Genomic DNA, 18,306 nt, shown 5'->3' with positions numbered 1-18,306 from the left:
AGGGTGAAAAGAAAAGGACTCATACCTGACCCGGAAGTGAAAGAATCACGTGGACTGGGGATCGGGAAACATTTCCAGGTCGGGTACTATAAAAGGACTATGGGAGCTTCCAGATGGCGAGCTGAGCTGGGTGGTAGGAGGGCAACACGTCTGGGAGTGGTGGATTGTATTTGTGATAGTGATTATTGTGTGATTGATAATTATAGTGGAGGAGAGGGTGCTTTGTGCACTGCGGCATTTAAATAAAGTCAACTATTGGACTTTTACCTGGTGTCTGGAGTCGTGGACAGGGGTTCAAGGGAGCGATAGTGCCCCCTATCTGTCACAATTTTTTTTTCTCATCAGAATTAACTAACACGCACGTTATGCTACACTGTAAGATCTTCTTTATTGACAATTTTTATTTTTATAAATGTTACAATAATGTTTGGTGAAGAAATGAAAGATACATTAAAAAGGACCAAAACATACCCAGTTTTGTTGCTTGAACAATGTTTTGTTCATTTTGATTCTTTTTTTTATATGTCATCTTTCCCATTTATTAGATGATAGCGCAATACATTAATGTAAAGCAAAAAGAAATACTAAAAATATGTACAGTCAACCCTCGTTTATCGCAGTTAATCTGTTCCAGACTCAGCAGCGATAAATGAATTTCCACAAAGTAGAATTCTTTATTTATAAATCGAATATTTTCGCAGTTAGAGCATAGAAAACCTGTTTACGACCTTTTAAATACATTTTCTAACATTATTAGAGCCCTCTAGACATGAAATAACACCCTTTAGTCAAATGTTTAAACTGTGCTCCATGACAAGACAGAGATGACAGTTCCGTCTCACAATTAAAAGAATGCAAACATATCTTCCTCTTCAAAGTGTGCGTCAGGAGCAGAGAATGTAAGAGAGAGAGAGCGAGAAAAGCAAACAATCAAAAATGAATAGGGCTTTTTGGGCTTTTAAGTATGCGAGGCACTGCCGGACAAAGCAGCTACAAGGAAGGTAGTAATGTGAAGGTATTCTTTAAGCATTTTTAGAGGAGCGTCCGTATCCTCTAGGCAAACAGCCTCTGTGTAAACAGCCCCTCTTCTCACACCCCCTCCGTCAGGAGCAGAGAATGTCAGAGAGAGAGAGAGAGGGGCAGAGACAAGCAAACAATCAAAAATCAATAGGTGCTGTTTGGGCTTTCAAGTATACGAAGCGCCGCACGGAAGCATATCGTATATCATTGTGGAGTTTTATTTAATATGTAATACGTGCTCTGATTGGGTAGCTTCTCAGCATTCTTGCAATAGCGTCCCTTGTATGAAATCAACTCGGCAAAGAAACTGAGGAAGCATGTACCATAAATTAAAAGACCCATTGTCCGCAGAAATCCGCGAACCAGCAAAAAATCCGCGATATATATTTAGATACGCTTAGATTTAAAATCCGCGATAGAGTGAAGTCGCGAAAGTCGAAGCGCAATATAGTGAAGGATCACTGTACATATGAATATTAATATAAATAAATCTATATATCCTCTCCAGAATAGTGTGATTTTTTTTTTTTTTTTGGAGGTGTTCATTCAAAAAGATTCTGAAAGTATTCTTTAGGAATTTTATTTAGCTGGTACAAACTCATCACCATTGTGTAATTTCTGGTGATTTTCCGGCTACAGATTTACTTTGCAAGCCTTCTGTTCAACTTCATTCTGAAGGTGCTGTATTGGACTGAGGTCTTGTTGACTGTGCATGCCATTGGATTATATTGAAGTTGCTGTCATAGTTCATTAAACCTTCTTGAAATGATGTTTATCTTTTTCATTATAACATTTGGTTGAACAACAAATACCACCTTGACCTTGTCTTCATACCATATAGATTGAGCTGAACCTACTGTTTGATTGTTTGTAGGAGTAGGTCATTTGTGTTAATAAACAGGCGTACCTAGTAAAATTGCCATTGGCTATCAGTAAATGACCTCCAAATATATTTATACTGTTTAAAGCCAAGATGTGAGAGAGAAGAAGAAGAAGCGGCAAGCAAAGATTTGAAACTTAGCATTTGTTTTTTGTTGGCACTAGGCCTTCAAAATATTAATAATGCTGAGGGTGTTGTTTAAGTATTCTGTTTGACATCATAGACCAATTTGCAGTTTTAAATGTGGTCCTCTGTACTCTAAGGACGGTTGAGGTATTTCCAGTACAAAGAGCAAAGAATTAATGTAGTATTCAGTCTAGACCTTGTCACTTCATAGTGAAATTAATTCTGTAAGGTCTATTAAATAACAAATGTATAGATCTTTTTATTTAATAAACTGTTTTCACAGAAATTATTAATTTAAGCCTATGAGTGAGGTTGTCTTTCAAGTGTTCAGGTGAGTCCAGGTTGGAGTTTCTTTTCCAATTCTATGGCCTAAGCAGTTCAGCTAAACATCAGCTCCTCTTCCTTGCTAGACTTTGCTTTCATTGGTTGGATCAGAAGTGCCTATCAGTCAAGTGTTTTATGGTTATTTTTATGTGAAAGGAAGATTGGCCCTAGTGTGTGTATGTATTTGTGTGTGTGTCTTCTCCCTTCAATGGACTAGCTCCCTGTCTGGGGATTGTTTCTGCCTTGCGCCCTGTGCTTGCTGGGATAGCCTCCAGCTCCCAGTGACCCTGCACAGAATTAGGCAGGTTTAGAAAATAATATGATAGGGTATGGAAGATTAGTCAGTAATTTTCTTTGTAGATGATGAAGATTTTTTTATTCATCTAAATTTTGCCAAAGATTTTCTAGTCACAATTAATCAATGGACAGATATTTTTGGGTTTCATTTGTGTTATTCAGTTCTTAACTAATTGTTCTAACAAGAAAATTTTGTTTTATATATACTTAGTATGTTACTAGTAATTTATAAAGTTTATATTTGCATTGTACCTTAGAACTTGTCACGGTGCTATACAAATATAAACTGAACTGAATAGAATTGATGGCTAAAAGTCCTTATATTCTCTGCTTATATGTGTATTGTCACAATATTATCCACATCATCAAGTGCTTTTGTGTGGAAGAATGTAATTTATAAACATAAACCTTTAAAGTCTTTCTTTTAACATTTAATCCTTAGTTGGAAGGTTAACGTATCTTCAGATTGAAACCACCGACCAGTTTCTGTCATGTGGCTAAAGGGAATTTCATGAAGACTCTGTTTTTAAAGGATCTTAATCTAGTGATTGTTGATTGTTAATTATGTGTGTTTGTTGATCTTCCGGAAAACAGCTCAGCTGCTAGTGGACTCATTTTGTTGAAATTTGTCACTCCTTGCCATGAAACATGGTATTCAAAGTTAAGCTTTCTTTGAGGTGTCTTGGAAATAGCACACTGCACAAGTTTTTGCAATTTCATAAACTCTTGTTGAAAAAGAATTGGTAAATATTTGAACATTTGTTTTTGAAATAGTGAAATGTTCAATTTATAGATACAGCTGTTTCAAATGTAACTTGACAGAGTTAACTTTACCTTATATATGTTATATATTTTGCTCAAGTGCATCTTCGGCTTGTGTCTAGATGAGCTGCTTGTACAAGTAGCAATGGCAGTTTGTGCAAACCTCTGTCACACAAACTCCCTTCTCCTCGCTACATAAAGTTGTACTAGCCCAGGTCAAGTACATTTTTTTTATGACAGTAACACTAAAAAAGTGCAAACTTGCAAAGCAAAAAAATCTCTTAAGTTGTCTAGAAATTAATGAGAAAAGAAAGGAGCTACAGTATAAGTGTGGTTCTGCAAACATGAAGTGAATAAACATGTGCAACGTATTTACATTAAACTAAAAATGACCTCCGCTGAATTATCTGTGGATTAGAATAATTCAGTATTTCTTTGACACTATAATGCCATGCTTCATGTGTTGGAGCAACGATTTTATCTTGAGACTTTTACAGAGATTTTAACTCTCTAGTGGTGGTACTTAAAAAAAAAAAAAAAAAAAGCTTAAGAAATATGAACTACAATTAGCCATAAACTGTCTCCAACCAACGACTAACAACTGTACCTCTACTGATATTTTTAACATTATTTAAGTTGCCTGTGAAAACAATTTTAGCCACAATAAGCCTGTTTGGGCTCAGTTTTTAACTGGATGATATTGTACAATGCTATTAGTAAATGTGCTTTATGTACTCTAATAATAACTGTAATTATATTCTATTATCTCTGTTATATTTGGACATAATTTATTGTTAAGAAATATTTAATAAACAAAACTGTGGTATCTGTCATTTTGAAGAAGTAAATAGCAAAATTATAAATGCACTACCTTTCAAAACGGTTAACTAATGCATTTGAATATTATATAATGTGTAGATTTTATAACTTGTTTTACCTGTCTTTCAGATGAAAAGTGACTCTTTATATCCCAGTTTCCGTGAGAAGTGGCTTTTCACACAGTTCTCATCATAAACCTTCCGTTCATTTTAGTAAATATAACTGTTTCCCATGTGAACAGAACAATGCTATGTCTAAGTCAAAAACACTTGTAAAGGAAAGCACAGATAAAGGGTTGTGGTACCAAAGGTATCCCTATTTAATGTCCAGGGGTGAAAAAGGTCGGCAAAAATAGAGGACCCCATCAATAGTGGCGCATTTCCTCTTAAGGCTGGTATTAAGTCTTTGACTTAAAGCTCTGTTGAAGTAGTTTATCTGGTTATAAATGACGATGGTCTTGTGACATTGATATCTGAAGCAGAAGGAAGATGAAAAGGGAGGAGCTTGAATCATGAGACAGGAAGGGTCCTTATTAATCCTCCAGTGAAATTCCCATCACTCAAGGAAAAACGGAAGTTGCATTACGTCACGTGTCACCAAAACCACGTACTATAGCGGGGCAAAAGTGGGGCATTGTATTGTTTGATGTCAAGTGTGACTCCTGTTATTTCAAATATTATTTTAAGGTGCTTTAAATTTCACTCATTATCTGACAACAATTTAGAAAGGAATTTTAGTAGCTGTGCATACTCCCTGATTCATTCACTGTCATCTATTAATTGTTGATACTTCTGTTATTCTTGAGCCTCATGGTACAGTGTGTAAAAGCCTTCCACTTTGTAAAATATCTGCTGGTATGAGTTTGATTTTTTGTTTTGTATAATAATTAAGTTATTCTTATTGCCTCTAACACATACTAGACCTTTACTTGCATACTTTGAAAATGTTCATCAGAAAAGTGCACATAGTTTGTGTCTTTACATTTTAGCTGGTATTTAATGGAACATGAACCTGCTGCCCATATAAACACCTAACAACTATTTTGCTTGTTCCACAGAGTGACCCTGACCCCACGGCAGAACCTGTCTCGTATTATTTTGAAAGGAATATTTCAAGGAGTGAAGGTGGTTCGAGGACCAGATTGGGACTGGGGCAATCAGGATGGTAAGAACCAGCATACCTGAATAAGCAGTGTCACATTGTTGTTTCATTTATTTGACTTGCTGGCTGCTAACAACAGATATTCTTAGGATCCCCCATAGTTTCCCTGGTGCTTAACTTTGAAGTGGACAGATATAGAGCTATCAAATGAATCAGAAACTATGGCCCAGATTTTGAGCAACGTCCTTTTGCTCCTTTTTACGTTACTGTTCCAGCAGGACAGCTTTAGAGTCTCCTTGAGGACTCTTCAGTCTTTAGTTTGCAATAACAAAAATGCTTTAACTGTTTACTTTTACTATGATTAATCCTACGATGTTTCAATTTCAAATGTCATTGGAATTCAAACTCAGATGAATATTGAATTTCTGATCTACAAATTAAAGATGTAACTCACACCTGACATATGAGCTGGGTTATGTTACAGCTTTTAATTTGCAACAAGATTCTAGCCCATGGCGTAGCTAGATGCAACCATAAATGGAATACCTAGGTAGCTGGGATCACCTTTAAAAATAAACACAGACCAATATCACTTCTTAGTAGGTTCATACCTCTTCACTCCTCAGTGAGGATTTGCTATACATTTCCCATCTACAGAGCATTCTACATCTTCTGCATTTAGAATGGAATCACTGGTGGTTAGGTTACTACTGATTTGTCTATTTGTATTCAGTTTACTCCTTTTTGTAACTCTGTGTAAACTATTTTACCATGAATTGTCAATGGTGATTCTTGTAACTATCATCCTGCTACTTCAGAAGTTGCAGATGATTTTAGAGTCACCTTACCGATTACTAGGTGAGGCAAAAAAGCTGATTTGGTGGAAGATGGAGGTAAAGGTGATTATTACCATAGACCACTATGTGTCCTGTTGCAGTAATCTGGAAGTTAAGTCCATTATGCAGCCATGGTTCTCAAATTGAACACAACACATTAAAGTGTAGAACCTGTTGTGGTTTTTTGTTACACTGACCTGTTTTTGCAAAGATTAGTGTAAGAATATGAGACTTTAAAATTAATATGCATTCTAATGTTTGAAATAAGTAGTGGTCTTGATGTCTGTACAACATGCATAATATGATTCATATTTTCAAAAATGTGTATGCATTTGATTTTTTGAGAAATTTTAAGTGCCATATGGGATGTGCTGAAGTAAAAAATGTACATCTGGTGAATTTTGGATTTGATTTTTACATTGTATATGAGCTTAGTGATATTTGATTTGAATGTTTTTCTTTATTTCCTGTCTTGATATCAATTTATTAACATAACACCTTTTTATTACAGAGCATTTAAATGTTTTGTCTTTGGCCCAGAATTGTCTCCAAACCTGATGTTTGTTTGCTTTCAGGAGCAAGAGCACCTTTATCAGAACAGGAAGCAACTCTTTTTAACCTTTTTTTCTCTTTGTTATTTATATATAAATAATACCAACTAAAGTTTATTGAAGTTTGAAAACAACAATAAAGACAAGCAAGCAAACAAGGTCAAATATAATAGGCAATATATTTTAATTATGGCATATTTTTCCAAAGGACAGAAGTTAATTTAAGACACTTGCAATACATTCCCCATCAGTGGCTTTACTAGATGGAAAAGTAAATGCTATTTAGCTTCATTTACAAATGACTTAAAGACAGAGAGAGAGAATCACCCTGGGTAAGACAGTTTAATGAAGAATCAGTTCAGGTGAACTTCCTTGAAATATTTTTTTTTCTTCCAGGTGTAGTATTTTGGTAAAATTAAATTCACCTTATGTTATTTCTTCTTTGTAAGGGACTAAGTAAAATATTGCCTGGTAGAGGCCTATTGAGAGTTTTCAGGCTATTGACTAACCTACTTTCCAAGATATTCAGAATTACTTCTTCAGGGAAGATCCATAACCATCTCATCCTCCTCCCTTGCTGTATGACCAGGAGGAGAAGGCAAGATAGGAAAAGTGGTCGATATTCGTGGCTGGGACACTGAATCTGGACGCAGTGTGGCTAGTGTGACCTGGTCCAATGGAACCACAAATGTCTACAGAATGGGACACAAAGGAAAAGTGGACCTAAAGTACATATCTGATGTAGCAGGGGGCTATTACTACAAAGAGCACCTTCCAAAGTTAGGTAAGAAGCTGTTTCTAGGTGTGTTTTTCTAATTCATGGCAGACTATATAGTGCTTTTGTCCTCCTGTCTATTCTCTTCAAAAAAAAATAAAATAAAATAAAAAAACTAGAATTAAAGGTTTGTGATTTATGTAAGGTAATGGAGCACCATGATGCTAATGAGGCTATTTTTAATGTTTATTTTTATATTTGTGCACCTCTATGCGAATAATCAACATTGGCAAAAGAAATATGTAGAAAGTGTTCTTGTAGCAAAAGTGTTGACCAGATCTGAGTAACTCTGCAAGTGATGTATGGGTGACTTTGAACACACTAGTTGGCTTTTCAGCTTTATCATATTATTTTATACATTTACCCAAAGTAGGCAACAAAAAAATTAAAAGTCACCGATGTTTGACTTCCAACCTTCTAATGAAATTAAATATGCCATCATCTGTTTCTTCATTATCCACTACTGGGAATCCTCATTAATTGACTGTCAGATTTCAACTTCTGTGTTTCTCTCATTTCCTGCCTTAATGCTGTTTTCAGCCTTATGTTGGTTTTGTACCAACAGAGCAGCATTGTATGTAGCTGTCATCTGAATTAATTAATAGTATTAATATTGTCATGTAAACATCACTGGCTTGAAGTGAGTAGGCTTTAACTTATATTACCTCTAGGTTGCTGTTCATGTTAAGTTTTTTGAAGCGGGTGTTAACATTAGCAAACATCACTTTGCTCTATTTCACTTTTGCTATCAGCTCTGTCTTTGTTTTTTTAGTGTAAACGCATGACAGAGCTCTCTTATGTACTTGATCAGCATCATATTTGGAGACTGGTAGGGTATTTAAGGAAACTATACCAGCCTTCCTCTTGTTTACCTGTAGCTCAGTATTCACATAAATTTTCTATTGAAGCAGAGCTTATCATTTAGGTGTAGTATGTAGCTCTGTCTTACTTCTCTTATCATCTCTGTGTCTGTTTTGCAATGTGAAACTCAAAAAGCTACTTTATGTGTTTGGATTGTGTCATATTGGAATTTCCTTTTAAGAAGACTGGGGTTTTTATGCCTGCAGGAGAACATGCTGAACTACAGAGGCAGGAAAGTGCAGATGGTCACTCTTTCCAGCAAAGAGACAAGGTCAAGTGTCTTCTAGAAGTGGACATTCTCAGGCAGATGCAGGAAGGTCATGGTGGTTGGAACCCCAAAATGGCAGAGGTACTGCAAAAGAAATGTTGTTTCTTTGAAATGAATTACAGAAATCTTGTGGTACTGATAAAATATCTGTAAATAAATATGACTGCCTAGAACAGAATCTTTACAGTAGTTCAATCCACAGGGGATAAAGTCTACCTGACCTAGCCTCTAACTAAGCCAGCAGCATTCAGTAGCAGCTTCACATTAAGATGAAGGAATAAATAAGTTGGTGAAATTGAAGCTGTCTGGTTAGGCTATCCCAAGCAAAGCATGAAGTCTTAAAAAAATTTTAACCATATATTTTGAGCACCATGGCAAGTATTTCCTTTAACTGAACATTGGACTTGCACTGGGACTGTGGAGTTTTTTGACTTCCTAGGAAATGTGAACATTATGACCAATCATTCTTTTACTAATTTATTCTGAACCAGTTCTGCCAACCTGAAGCCTATTTTGAATGTTATGGTTTTTGAAAGTTAAACATAGGTTTTAAGAATGCCTGAACCTTGCTAGCATTTCCTTTACAACTGATTGATGAACATCCGTTTCCCTGCAGTATATTGGCCGCATAGGAACTATTCACAGGATTACTGATCGGGGAGATGTCAGAGTCCAGTATGGTAATAACATCCGATGGACTTTTCACCCTGGTGCTTTGACCAAGGTAAGAATGTTCAGTATAAAACCATGCCACACAAAATAATCAGTAGTTGACTGTACAGCTTAACATTTAATTCTAAAGAAATGACTCGGGAGATTTACCAAATCAAAGCTTCACTCTTGAGGGGTCACATGAAGGCAGTCATTTTTATAATTAACTAGCAGAGTTTCTCAAGTGTGACATGTAGGTTACAACTTGAAAATTGTAAAATAAACAGCATTTGGTTTAATTTTGTGAATAAATACATATTGCACATTATAAGGCATATTGATATTTTATTTACGAAGAATTAAAATTAAATTGAAATAATAAATACACTTGTATTTATAGAGACGCTTAATCCCATAGAGGGTTATATCTAAAACCACTGTAAATTGTATCTCCCCTGTCTCTCAGTGAATTGCTGGCATTCACTTCTTGAGCAGGCGCTAAATGTAGGCCTGGTGACCATTCTTCTATTGCGTCTTTCCCAATGATTCCGGCGTGTGTCTCACCCAGTCATTTTCCAGCTGCTTGAAGTGTTCCTGTAGACTTTGTGCTTCCCTTGCCTGAGTGTGCCTCTCCTAATCGGTTTCCAACTGCTGAGAGCATCACTGGATCTTTCTAGCCCTTTTCTTCGAATATGATGTTCTCTATCTACTCTCTGGCTCCTATATTATTTCTCTTAATTTTCTGCCTCTTTTCTGAGCATTCCTCCAGTTGGTACTAAGGTGATGCGTACACTGCATTTAAAGTAGGTCTTCCTTTAGTTAATTAATTCCTTTAGTTTCTCCCTAAACCTTTCATGACAGTGTGTTTGTATGCATCCTTGATTTGTGACTCTTAATGCATGAAAATATTTTGTTGCATAGCAAGATATTTTCAAAGAAGCAGCCCCCAAGCTGCCCTATTAGATCATGGCAAGATAGAAGTCTGTATTCTGACTGTGAACCAAGATAAATATACATGCAAAATTTCATGTAAATTAGAGAACAGACAGGCATTCTTAACTTTAATTATCATATAGATTACTAGGTTGGCATCACTTTTGGTAAAACTTGTAATTAATGACACTATTGACAAATTGCATATAATGCATATTTAACATTCACTGTTATTTGGGATTTCCGGCATTGTAAATTGTGTTGTATGAGAAGATTTTGTTATATTTTGCTTATATAATTTGAATTCAGAAAGCTGCAATTTCATTCATTTTCTATACACAAGAAGGTCATATTTTTGGATTTTATCTGCACTGCTGGTTTTGATGTTGACAATCTTGTGAGTACTGAACTGAGTATTCCTAATCACAAATTCATTACAGGTATATTGATTTAAATGTCCCATTGCCTAAGTCACATTTTAGAATGTTAAGAATATTGGTCATAGTCCCTTTTCTATTTTGTTGTCAAGCTTCCAGCTATCAACTCTGTGGATCAGTGTAATCCAATTTGCATTTACATTTCTTTGGGATTAGTTGTGCCCTTTCAAAGAACAGACTGTCTCTTTTGTTAAATCTTCTACGTGGTTTACAACTGAATTATGTGTCCGTAAAGCTAGAGGAAGGTCATTTGAATGGGTATATAAAAAGTTGAGTGTTACTGTTTAGAGACAAATGTTTGAACAGCATCAATTAGGATATAACTCAAAGGTGTCAAATCATCATATTATTCCTAAATTAGTTTAATTTAATGCAATTAATTAATTTCTTAAACCAACTAATAACCCATTATATTGTTTATTTAAACAGTGTAAATACATGTTTGAATTATTTTATTAATAAAGTCGACAAAATCAATGCTTCTTTGTTCAGTGCCTTTTCCTCTGATCGTGTAAAGATTTATCCCATCAGTCTAACATTTACTGCTTTTTTCGAGTTTTACTACTATAAAATAAGGAATACATTTTCAATTTGGTGTAAAAATTAGGGCAACCACCTGCATTCTTAACCCACTCCCTACTTCCATCCTAAAAATGGTCTCCATTTGCCCCATTATCACTATCATTGTCAATACCATAGTTGCAAAACTGAGTTTTGCAGAATTTTTTATAATAGTTTTTTGTTCTTGCTCTCCTCTTGATGACATCTAGCATGTATTGTCTTCTCTTCCCAGTACATAATTATGTTTAACTATGGTGAAATGACTGTCACCTTTGTACCGTTTATGATTAATGTGTCATTTCTGTAAACCTGGAGCTTTCAAAGCACAGAGCTTTAAATACTTATGCAAACAATAGCTTTTGAATTTTTCTTCTTCAGTTGAATGTCTACAGAAAATGTTTTTTTTTTTAACTTTGGAAATGCATTGTTCACATGAAAAAAACTGAATGGATAAATATGCGTACAAATCTTTTGTAACGCAGAGAATTATGATGCCGTTCGGGGGGGATTGAATAGTTCTGCATGCCATATATATATATATATATATATATATATATATATATATATATATATATATATATTTGCAAAGACAATGGACCCGTTTCTGTCTGCGATGTTTGTTTGTTTTTTTTTTGTTTTTTTTAAATACTAGGGCCTAATATTACTAGTTCACTGGAGATCTTCATTATGGAGTATGCTTGATGCAATTTACTATGAGTAAAACGTCCTTCTGACGATAATTCCTGCTTTTCCTAGTGACTGACCTTGGCGTTTTTTGATGGTCATTACAAAACACAATTTTACAGGAAACTATATTGTTTTGAATCAAAACTGGAATTTAGTAGGAACCATGGGAATTTTCACCCTTTAGCAGATCCTGTAAAAGTGGTAGCTTCAACAGATTTCAGTGTAACGGTTTGATCTGTAATCTTGTACTGTTACAAGGTTTTTGGGAGGTTAGATCAAAAGCAGTACTGTACATATTGAATCGTTGTTTACCTTAACTTCACATTTACATGACATATGCACTGAATTGAATGGTTTAACGGAGGTATATGATTATGACAATATTAGTAATTGTGAATTATTGCTTTTGATATTAAAATTGCAATTATTAATTTAAATTAACAATACAATGAAAAATGCACGTTATTTTTCCAACTGCATATCCAGTATTGTTTTACACACAGTACAGTGCCACCATCATTGTACAGGGAACCACTGAAAACATTACCATGAAATTGTTGAATGGTGGATTAGTTGAAAATAAAAAAATTATGTTTAATAATTGTTTTTATTTGTTACAATAAAGATACAACAGACATAAAATCTGTGGAACTGTTTTTAATAGAGTAAATTACTGATACAAATATTTGTATAGTAAAATTTAACTATAACACAAACATTTCTCCTTTTTTTTCAAAATCACTGTTCATTTTGAAAAACCATTTATCACCTTCTCACATAATTCAACAATGCAAAATGTGGGAAAAAGTAGAATATGGGAATATTAAATTAGGGTTCTGCTGTGGTAAGAAAACAAATTCTGCACATGAATGTAAAAATTAAAGTAGATGACAGTAACATAAATTTAAAAGTTAATGTAAAGACAACAAGATAGTTCTGGTGTACAGGTTGTGATAAGCAAAAAGCACAGAGAAGCATGTTAAGTGTTGGGGAGCCTCCCCGTATACTGGTTTCATGTTCCAGTACAGTGAAACGGTCATAAACCAACTCAAATATTTGACAGAAAACAAAAAAAATGCTCTGACTTAAATGGAGGCTGTACAGGAAATATAAATAACAGCAGCTGGTTTAATAGAAGGTAGTAGTGGCTGTAGATGACGTCAGTAGCAGACGGAAATGAGGACATCAAAAGGGGGACCGGAAGTGAGGTATTTTCTTGGAGCCGGAAGAGGAAATGGTGGTGGATTGGAGCGTTATGCAGGATAGGAATGCCTTTTTATTCTGACATTTTTTCTGTGGATGGAAGAAGAGAAAACCATTAGTGCCCTGTTTCAATCCCCCGTCTCTTGGTTTTTCATACGCCCTTGAGCCTTTTGACTTCCCCCAATCACGCATGTGTGACAAGGACAAGGTTTATAAAAGCATTAAGTGTAACAATATTTATTTAAAGTAAGCTTGAGTAGTATTTACAGTACATAGTAAAACTCCATTTACCTGCTGCACCCAATCTCTGTCCTTAAGCAGCAGCATACCAGTTATTGTGGAAAGTATTGTAATGAAAGCACATGCTGTTTAGCGTATATTCCTGATCAGTGTAATGAAACATTACGGTCATACACACTTCCATAGTTCTGCTCAACTTCAAATCAGTTGTGGTTCCATAAAGTGTTGGTTTTTTTTTTAAGATCCATTTTGAGTTTTGTTTGTCATTTGGAATACAGGAAATGCAGTGTGACTTGGGAAGAATAACTGCTGGAGGAGGTGACTTCTCTTACCCCGACTGTTGGTAATTTTTTTGAAACCTTCATTGCACACAGTTTTATTCGGAGTCTTGTCTTTTGATAAACAAAACACAATGACTAATGCTATCTGATCTTACTTTAGATAGCCTGTTTTATACAGGCATGTGTTAATGTAAACAGGTAATTAATGGTTATCTGACGTAACATTACTGGGACTTGGTGCTGCTTGCTTAGCTTTCATGCTGGACTAGTGCGGTTGAATTTTAAACGGCAGCATAAATGTTTACTTGCAGTGATTTAAACAATCTGGTTAAAAACTCCACTGGCATCTCTCCTAAACACCTCCATGCTTCCATAGGTATGTCATCTGGACCAACGGCCTTTCCAATTTTCATCCTCTTCATAGCTGTCCTTACTTCCTCCTTGCTAATCCGTTGCACTTCTTGATTCACTATCTGCACATCATCCAACCTCTTCTCTCTCTCTCTCTTGTTCTCTTCATTCATCAGCCTCTCAAAGTACTCTTTCCATCTGCTCAAAACACTCTCCTCGCTTGAGTACGTTTCCATCTTAATCCTTTATCACCTTAACCTGCTTCACATCTTTCCCAGCTCGGTCCCTCTGTGTAGCCAATCGGTACAGGTCCTTTTCTCCCTCCTTAGTGTCCAACCTCTCATACAACTCATCATATGCTTTTTCATTAGCCTTCGCCACCTCTTTCTTCACCTTGCGCCTTACCTCCTTGTACTCTTGTCTACTTTCTGCACATCTCTGACTGTGCCACTTCTTTGCCATCCTCTTCCTCTGTATACTCTCCTGTATTCCCTCATTCCTCCACCAGGTTACTTTTTCCTCCTTCCTTCTTTCCAGCTGTCACACCAAGCACCCTTCTTGCTGTCACCCTTATTACATCTGCCGTAGTTTCCTAGCTGTCTGGTAACTCTTCACTGCCAACAAGTGCTTGCCTTACCTTCTCCCTAAACTCAACCTTGCAGTCTTCCTTGTTCAACTTCCAACATTTGATCCTTGGCTCTGCCCTAACTCTCTTCCTATTCTTGATCTCCATCGTCATCCTACAGACCACCATCCTATGCTGCTTAACTACACATTCCCCTGCCACCACTTTGCAGTCTTCAATCTCCTTCAGATCAACTTTTCTGCATAGGATGTAATCTACTTGTGTGCATCTTCCTCCACTCTTGTACGTAACCCTATATTCCTCCCTCTTCTTAAAATACGTATTCACCACAGCCATGTCCATCCTTTTGGCAAAATCCACTATCCTCTGACCTTCTTCATTCCTCTCCTTGACACCATACCTACCCATCACCTCCTCATCTCCACTGTTCCCTTCACCAACATGCCTATTGAAATCTGCTTCAATCACAATTTTCTGTCCCTTGGGTACACTATTCATCACTTCATCCAATTCACTCCAAAAATCTTCTTTCTCACACATTGCACACTCAACTTGCGGTGCATATGCACTAACAACATTCATCATCACACCTCCAATTTCCAGCTTCATAATCATTACTCTGCTTGACACTCTTTTCACCTCTAAAACACTCTTGACATACTGTTCCTTCAGGATAACTCCTACTCCATTTCTCCTCCCATCCACACCATGATAGAAAAATTTGCATCCACCTCCAATCCACCTGGCCTTACTCCCCTTCCATTTAGTCTTTTGCACACACAATATATCAACCTTCCTTCTGTCCATCATATCTGCTAACTTACCATTCATAATACCAACATTCAAAGTTCCTACCCTCAGTTCCACTCTCTTTACTTTCCTCCTCTCCTCCTGCTTCCGGACACGTCTCCCCCCTCTTCTTCTCCTTCGGCCAACTGTAGCCCAATTTCCACCAGCACCCTGTTGGCTAACAGTACTGGTGGCGGTTGTTGTTAATCCAGGGCTCGACCGATCCAGTACGGAAATTTGTATTGTTGTCCGCATATTGATTTGGCAAAGTTTTACACCGTATGCCCTTCCTGATGTAACCCTCCCCATTTATTCGGGCTTGGGACCGACATGAAGAAACACACTGGTTTTTGCATCCCCTGTGGGTTAAAAGAGCTTCTACAGTACATTTTTGAAAATCTAAGTTTAATATTTTTTGAAAGCTGTTGCAGACAGAAAAGAAATCTATTCACATTTTTTAAAAAGACATTTTTAATTATTTTCTTCAGTGAAGTGCCCCAAAGCACCTCTACCACCAATAACAACAATAAATCAATAACAATTTCTCAATCCTCCTCTCCATCCAGCAGCTCTGTCACACTCCCTCCCAACTCCGGCTCAGCTTGCTGAGTTTCAACCAGTCCTTCAAATAGTCCATGACCCGGAAGTGTTCCTTCTCCAGGTCAAATGCCACATTCTTCTTCCTCAAGTAGCCCAGAAGTACTGCGGGCTTCCGTCCTCATGCCTCCGAAGTACTTCCGGGTCGTAATGACAGTAGGAGTCTCCAGGTTCCTTGGAAGCTCCCCTTGGCGGCACCCACGGGACCCAACAGGGCTGAAGAACTGGACTCCATGTCCCATGATGCCCTGAGGGAATCCGGGGAACCATTTCCGTCCAGCAGAGCTGCTATCTAGCGTCCTGGGGGATGTAGTGCCCCGAAAAGGCTGCTCTTCCTCCTTCTTTCTGTTGAGGGACGTCCCAGCCAGACTGAAACGCCGGCCGTCCATCAAAGTTCCCCACCCTTCGCTGAGCACAGTGGGGAACAGCGTCCAGCCCTGCGAGCGTTGTCTTCCTCCAGGAGGTATCATTTACTGTGGTCGGTCCGTGGCTCCGTCCTGCAAAACAATCACAGGAGAACCGGAGGGAGACACTGTACAAATGCTTCACTTCCTCCCCAGTTCTCCACGGACAATTTCGCCACATATGGGCTGGCTGGCGGCATTCATGACATAGCCGCATCCCCCTGGATATTCTGGCCCTGTGAGACTGAAAGCAGGCTGGAACTGTCGGCTCCACCCCTCTGTTAGCAGAGGTCGTATTATCTCTCTGCCCTTGTAGAGAGCGTCTTTCAAATATACTGTATGTGAGCTCGCAGCTCCACCTTCTGTATTATCAGGAGGTCTCTATTTTTTCCCAGGACCTCCTTTTTAATCTGGGGTTTACTTACCCTTTGCTGTTTGCACCCCTTTAGTTTTATAGCTGACCGGCACCAATGTCTTAAGGGTGGAAATAATCCGGAAGTCAGCACTAACCAGCCGCTCCGACTTATCCGACCCTTCCACCGGCCACTCGGTCATCACCCCTTTCTCATCTGTAGGACGCAAAGTTATTTGGCATCCGATATGAGTCGATTTGACTGCCGCTGTACTCTGCGTCCTCTTATCCTGTACGGTACCGGTAGAACTCACCTGTACCGCCGAATCAATCATCCCGGGAAGCTCCCGACCTAATCGCCCTCCACCCTTCTCAAAGGCGCTTCAGTCGTTGCTCCCTACTCCTCCACCAGTTTCTTCATGCCCGACAGCACCTGGAAGAAACTTCGTATGGGCTGGATCAACTTTTCCAGCTTGCATACATTAATGTTATTATTTGAATCAGCCGGAGCTGGGCTCGGGCCATCATCAGCACATAGAAAGATACATAGAATACAAAGCATTTAATGTGCTACTTTAGATAGGATGGGACTTGAGAAACTAGTGAATTAAACGATTTTAAGACAAAGTTTATGACCTTCTACTTTAATGACAAAATAAACTGCATGATTAAAGTGGAAATTTCAACCTTTTTTCCACTTTTTACCCTAATACGCTTTCATATAACACTCAGACAGTGGGCTACGACTCGCCTTTTCACGGAGACTTTGATATCTGACGACTTCTTTTATTTCAGGCACTGTTCAACTTTTTGAACTTGAACTTGAACTTTTGAGTTTCTCCGCCACTCGATCAGCTTTCTTTTGTTGTTTATTCCACTGCTTAAACCAACAAATAGTACATTTATCCTTGTCCCCACTTGGTATTCGCTGAAATTCTTCTTTTTCCCACTGTGCTTTTTCCATTGTCTTTTCACAGAATGTTGAACTTAAGATGCTGTTTATATTGATTTGCATATTCAAAGAGGCGTAATTCTGGGAGGAGTTGGGGTGAGGCGGCAGGCGCATGCACGTGCATTACATTTCATGCTGACCAGGATTTGTATATCAGAAGAACCCGGAAGTTGGTGTACACACAAATTTATGCATCTGGAATTTTTTGTGTCTACGCACATTTCTGTTTTTGTCTGTACTCCATGTTTTAGTGTGAATTCTACGGATGGCATTATACATGAGGCCCCAGATATTTTTTTAACCTGTTTATTGACTTCTTGAGTATAACTGAATGGATTACAGGTGATTTATTAATATCTGAATAGTCCCATAAACCTTATTTTCAGATTTATTTTTATATTCTTTTATTTTTGACATATTTAAATTGAAATTCATTTAGTATGTTATGTTTTCAGTATATAAAATACATTATGTATGTTTTTTTTTTTTTTGCATATTATCTAAATTTTAAATTGTATGCTATTTGCAGACATGTTCTTTATAGATATAATTTTGTACATGCTAGTACAGTATTAACCTTTTACATTCACTTTACAATATTAAGTACTGTACTATGGTTTTATGCTCACATATGAAAGAAAAACATGTTATGTTGGTTGGTG

The 18,306-nt window shown here is 37.2% G+C and overlaps 1 protein-coding gene across 2 annotated transcripts in view; it reads left to right on the top strand.

The window, feature by feature from the left end:
- The window catches only part of mib2 (MIB E3 ubiquitin protein ligase 2), a 209,762-nt gene that overhangs the window by 135,189 nt on the left and 56,267 nt on the right, over nucleotides 1-18,306 (top strand). For both annotated transcript variants that reach the window (XM_039755849.1, XM_039755850.1), the window contains 4 exons: nucleotides 5,286-5,392; nucleotides 7,306-7,500; nucleotides 8,559-8,701; nucleotides 9,237-9,344. In XM_039755849.1, the coding sequence (XP_039611783.1) occupies nucleotides 5,286-5,392; nucleotides 7,306-7,500; nucleotides 8,559-8,701; nucleotides 9,237-9,344 (553 nt within the window). The remainder of the gene's footprint in view (nucleotides 1-5,285; nucleotides 5,393-7,305; nucleotides 7,501-8,558; nucleotides 8,702-9,236; nucleotides 9,345-18,306) is intronic.

Source organism: Polypterus senegalus, chromosome 6 (genome assembly GCF_016835505.1).
Source record: "Polypterus senegalus isolate Bchr_013 chromosome 6, ASM1683550v1, whole genome shotgun sequence".
Classification (NCBI taxonomy): Eukaryota; Metazoa; Chordata; class Cladistia; order Polypteriformes; family Polypteridae; genus Polypterus; species Polypterus senegalus.
Note: the sequence above shows the minus strand (reverse complement) of the source record. Positions and strands in the feature narration are given on the sequence as shown.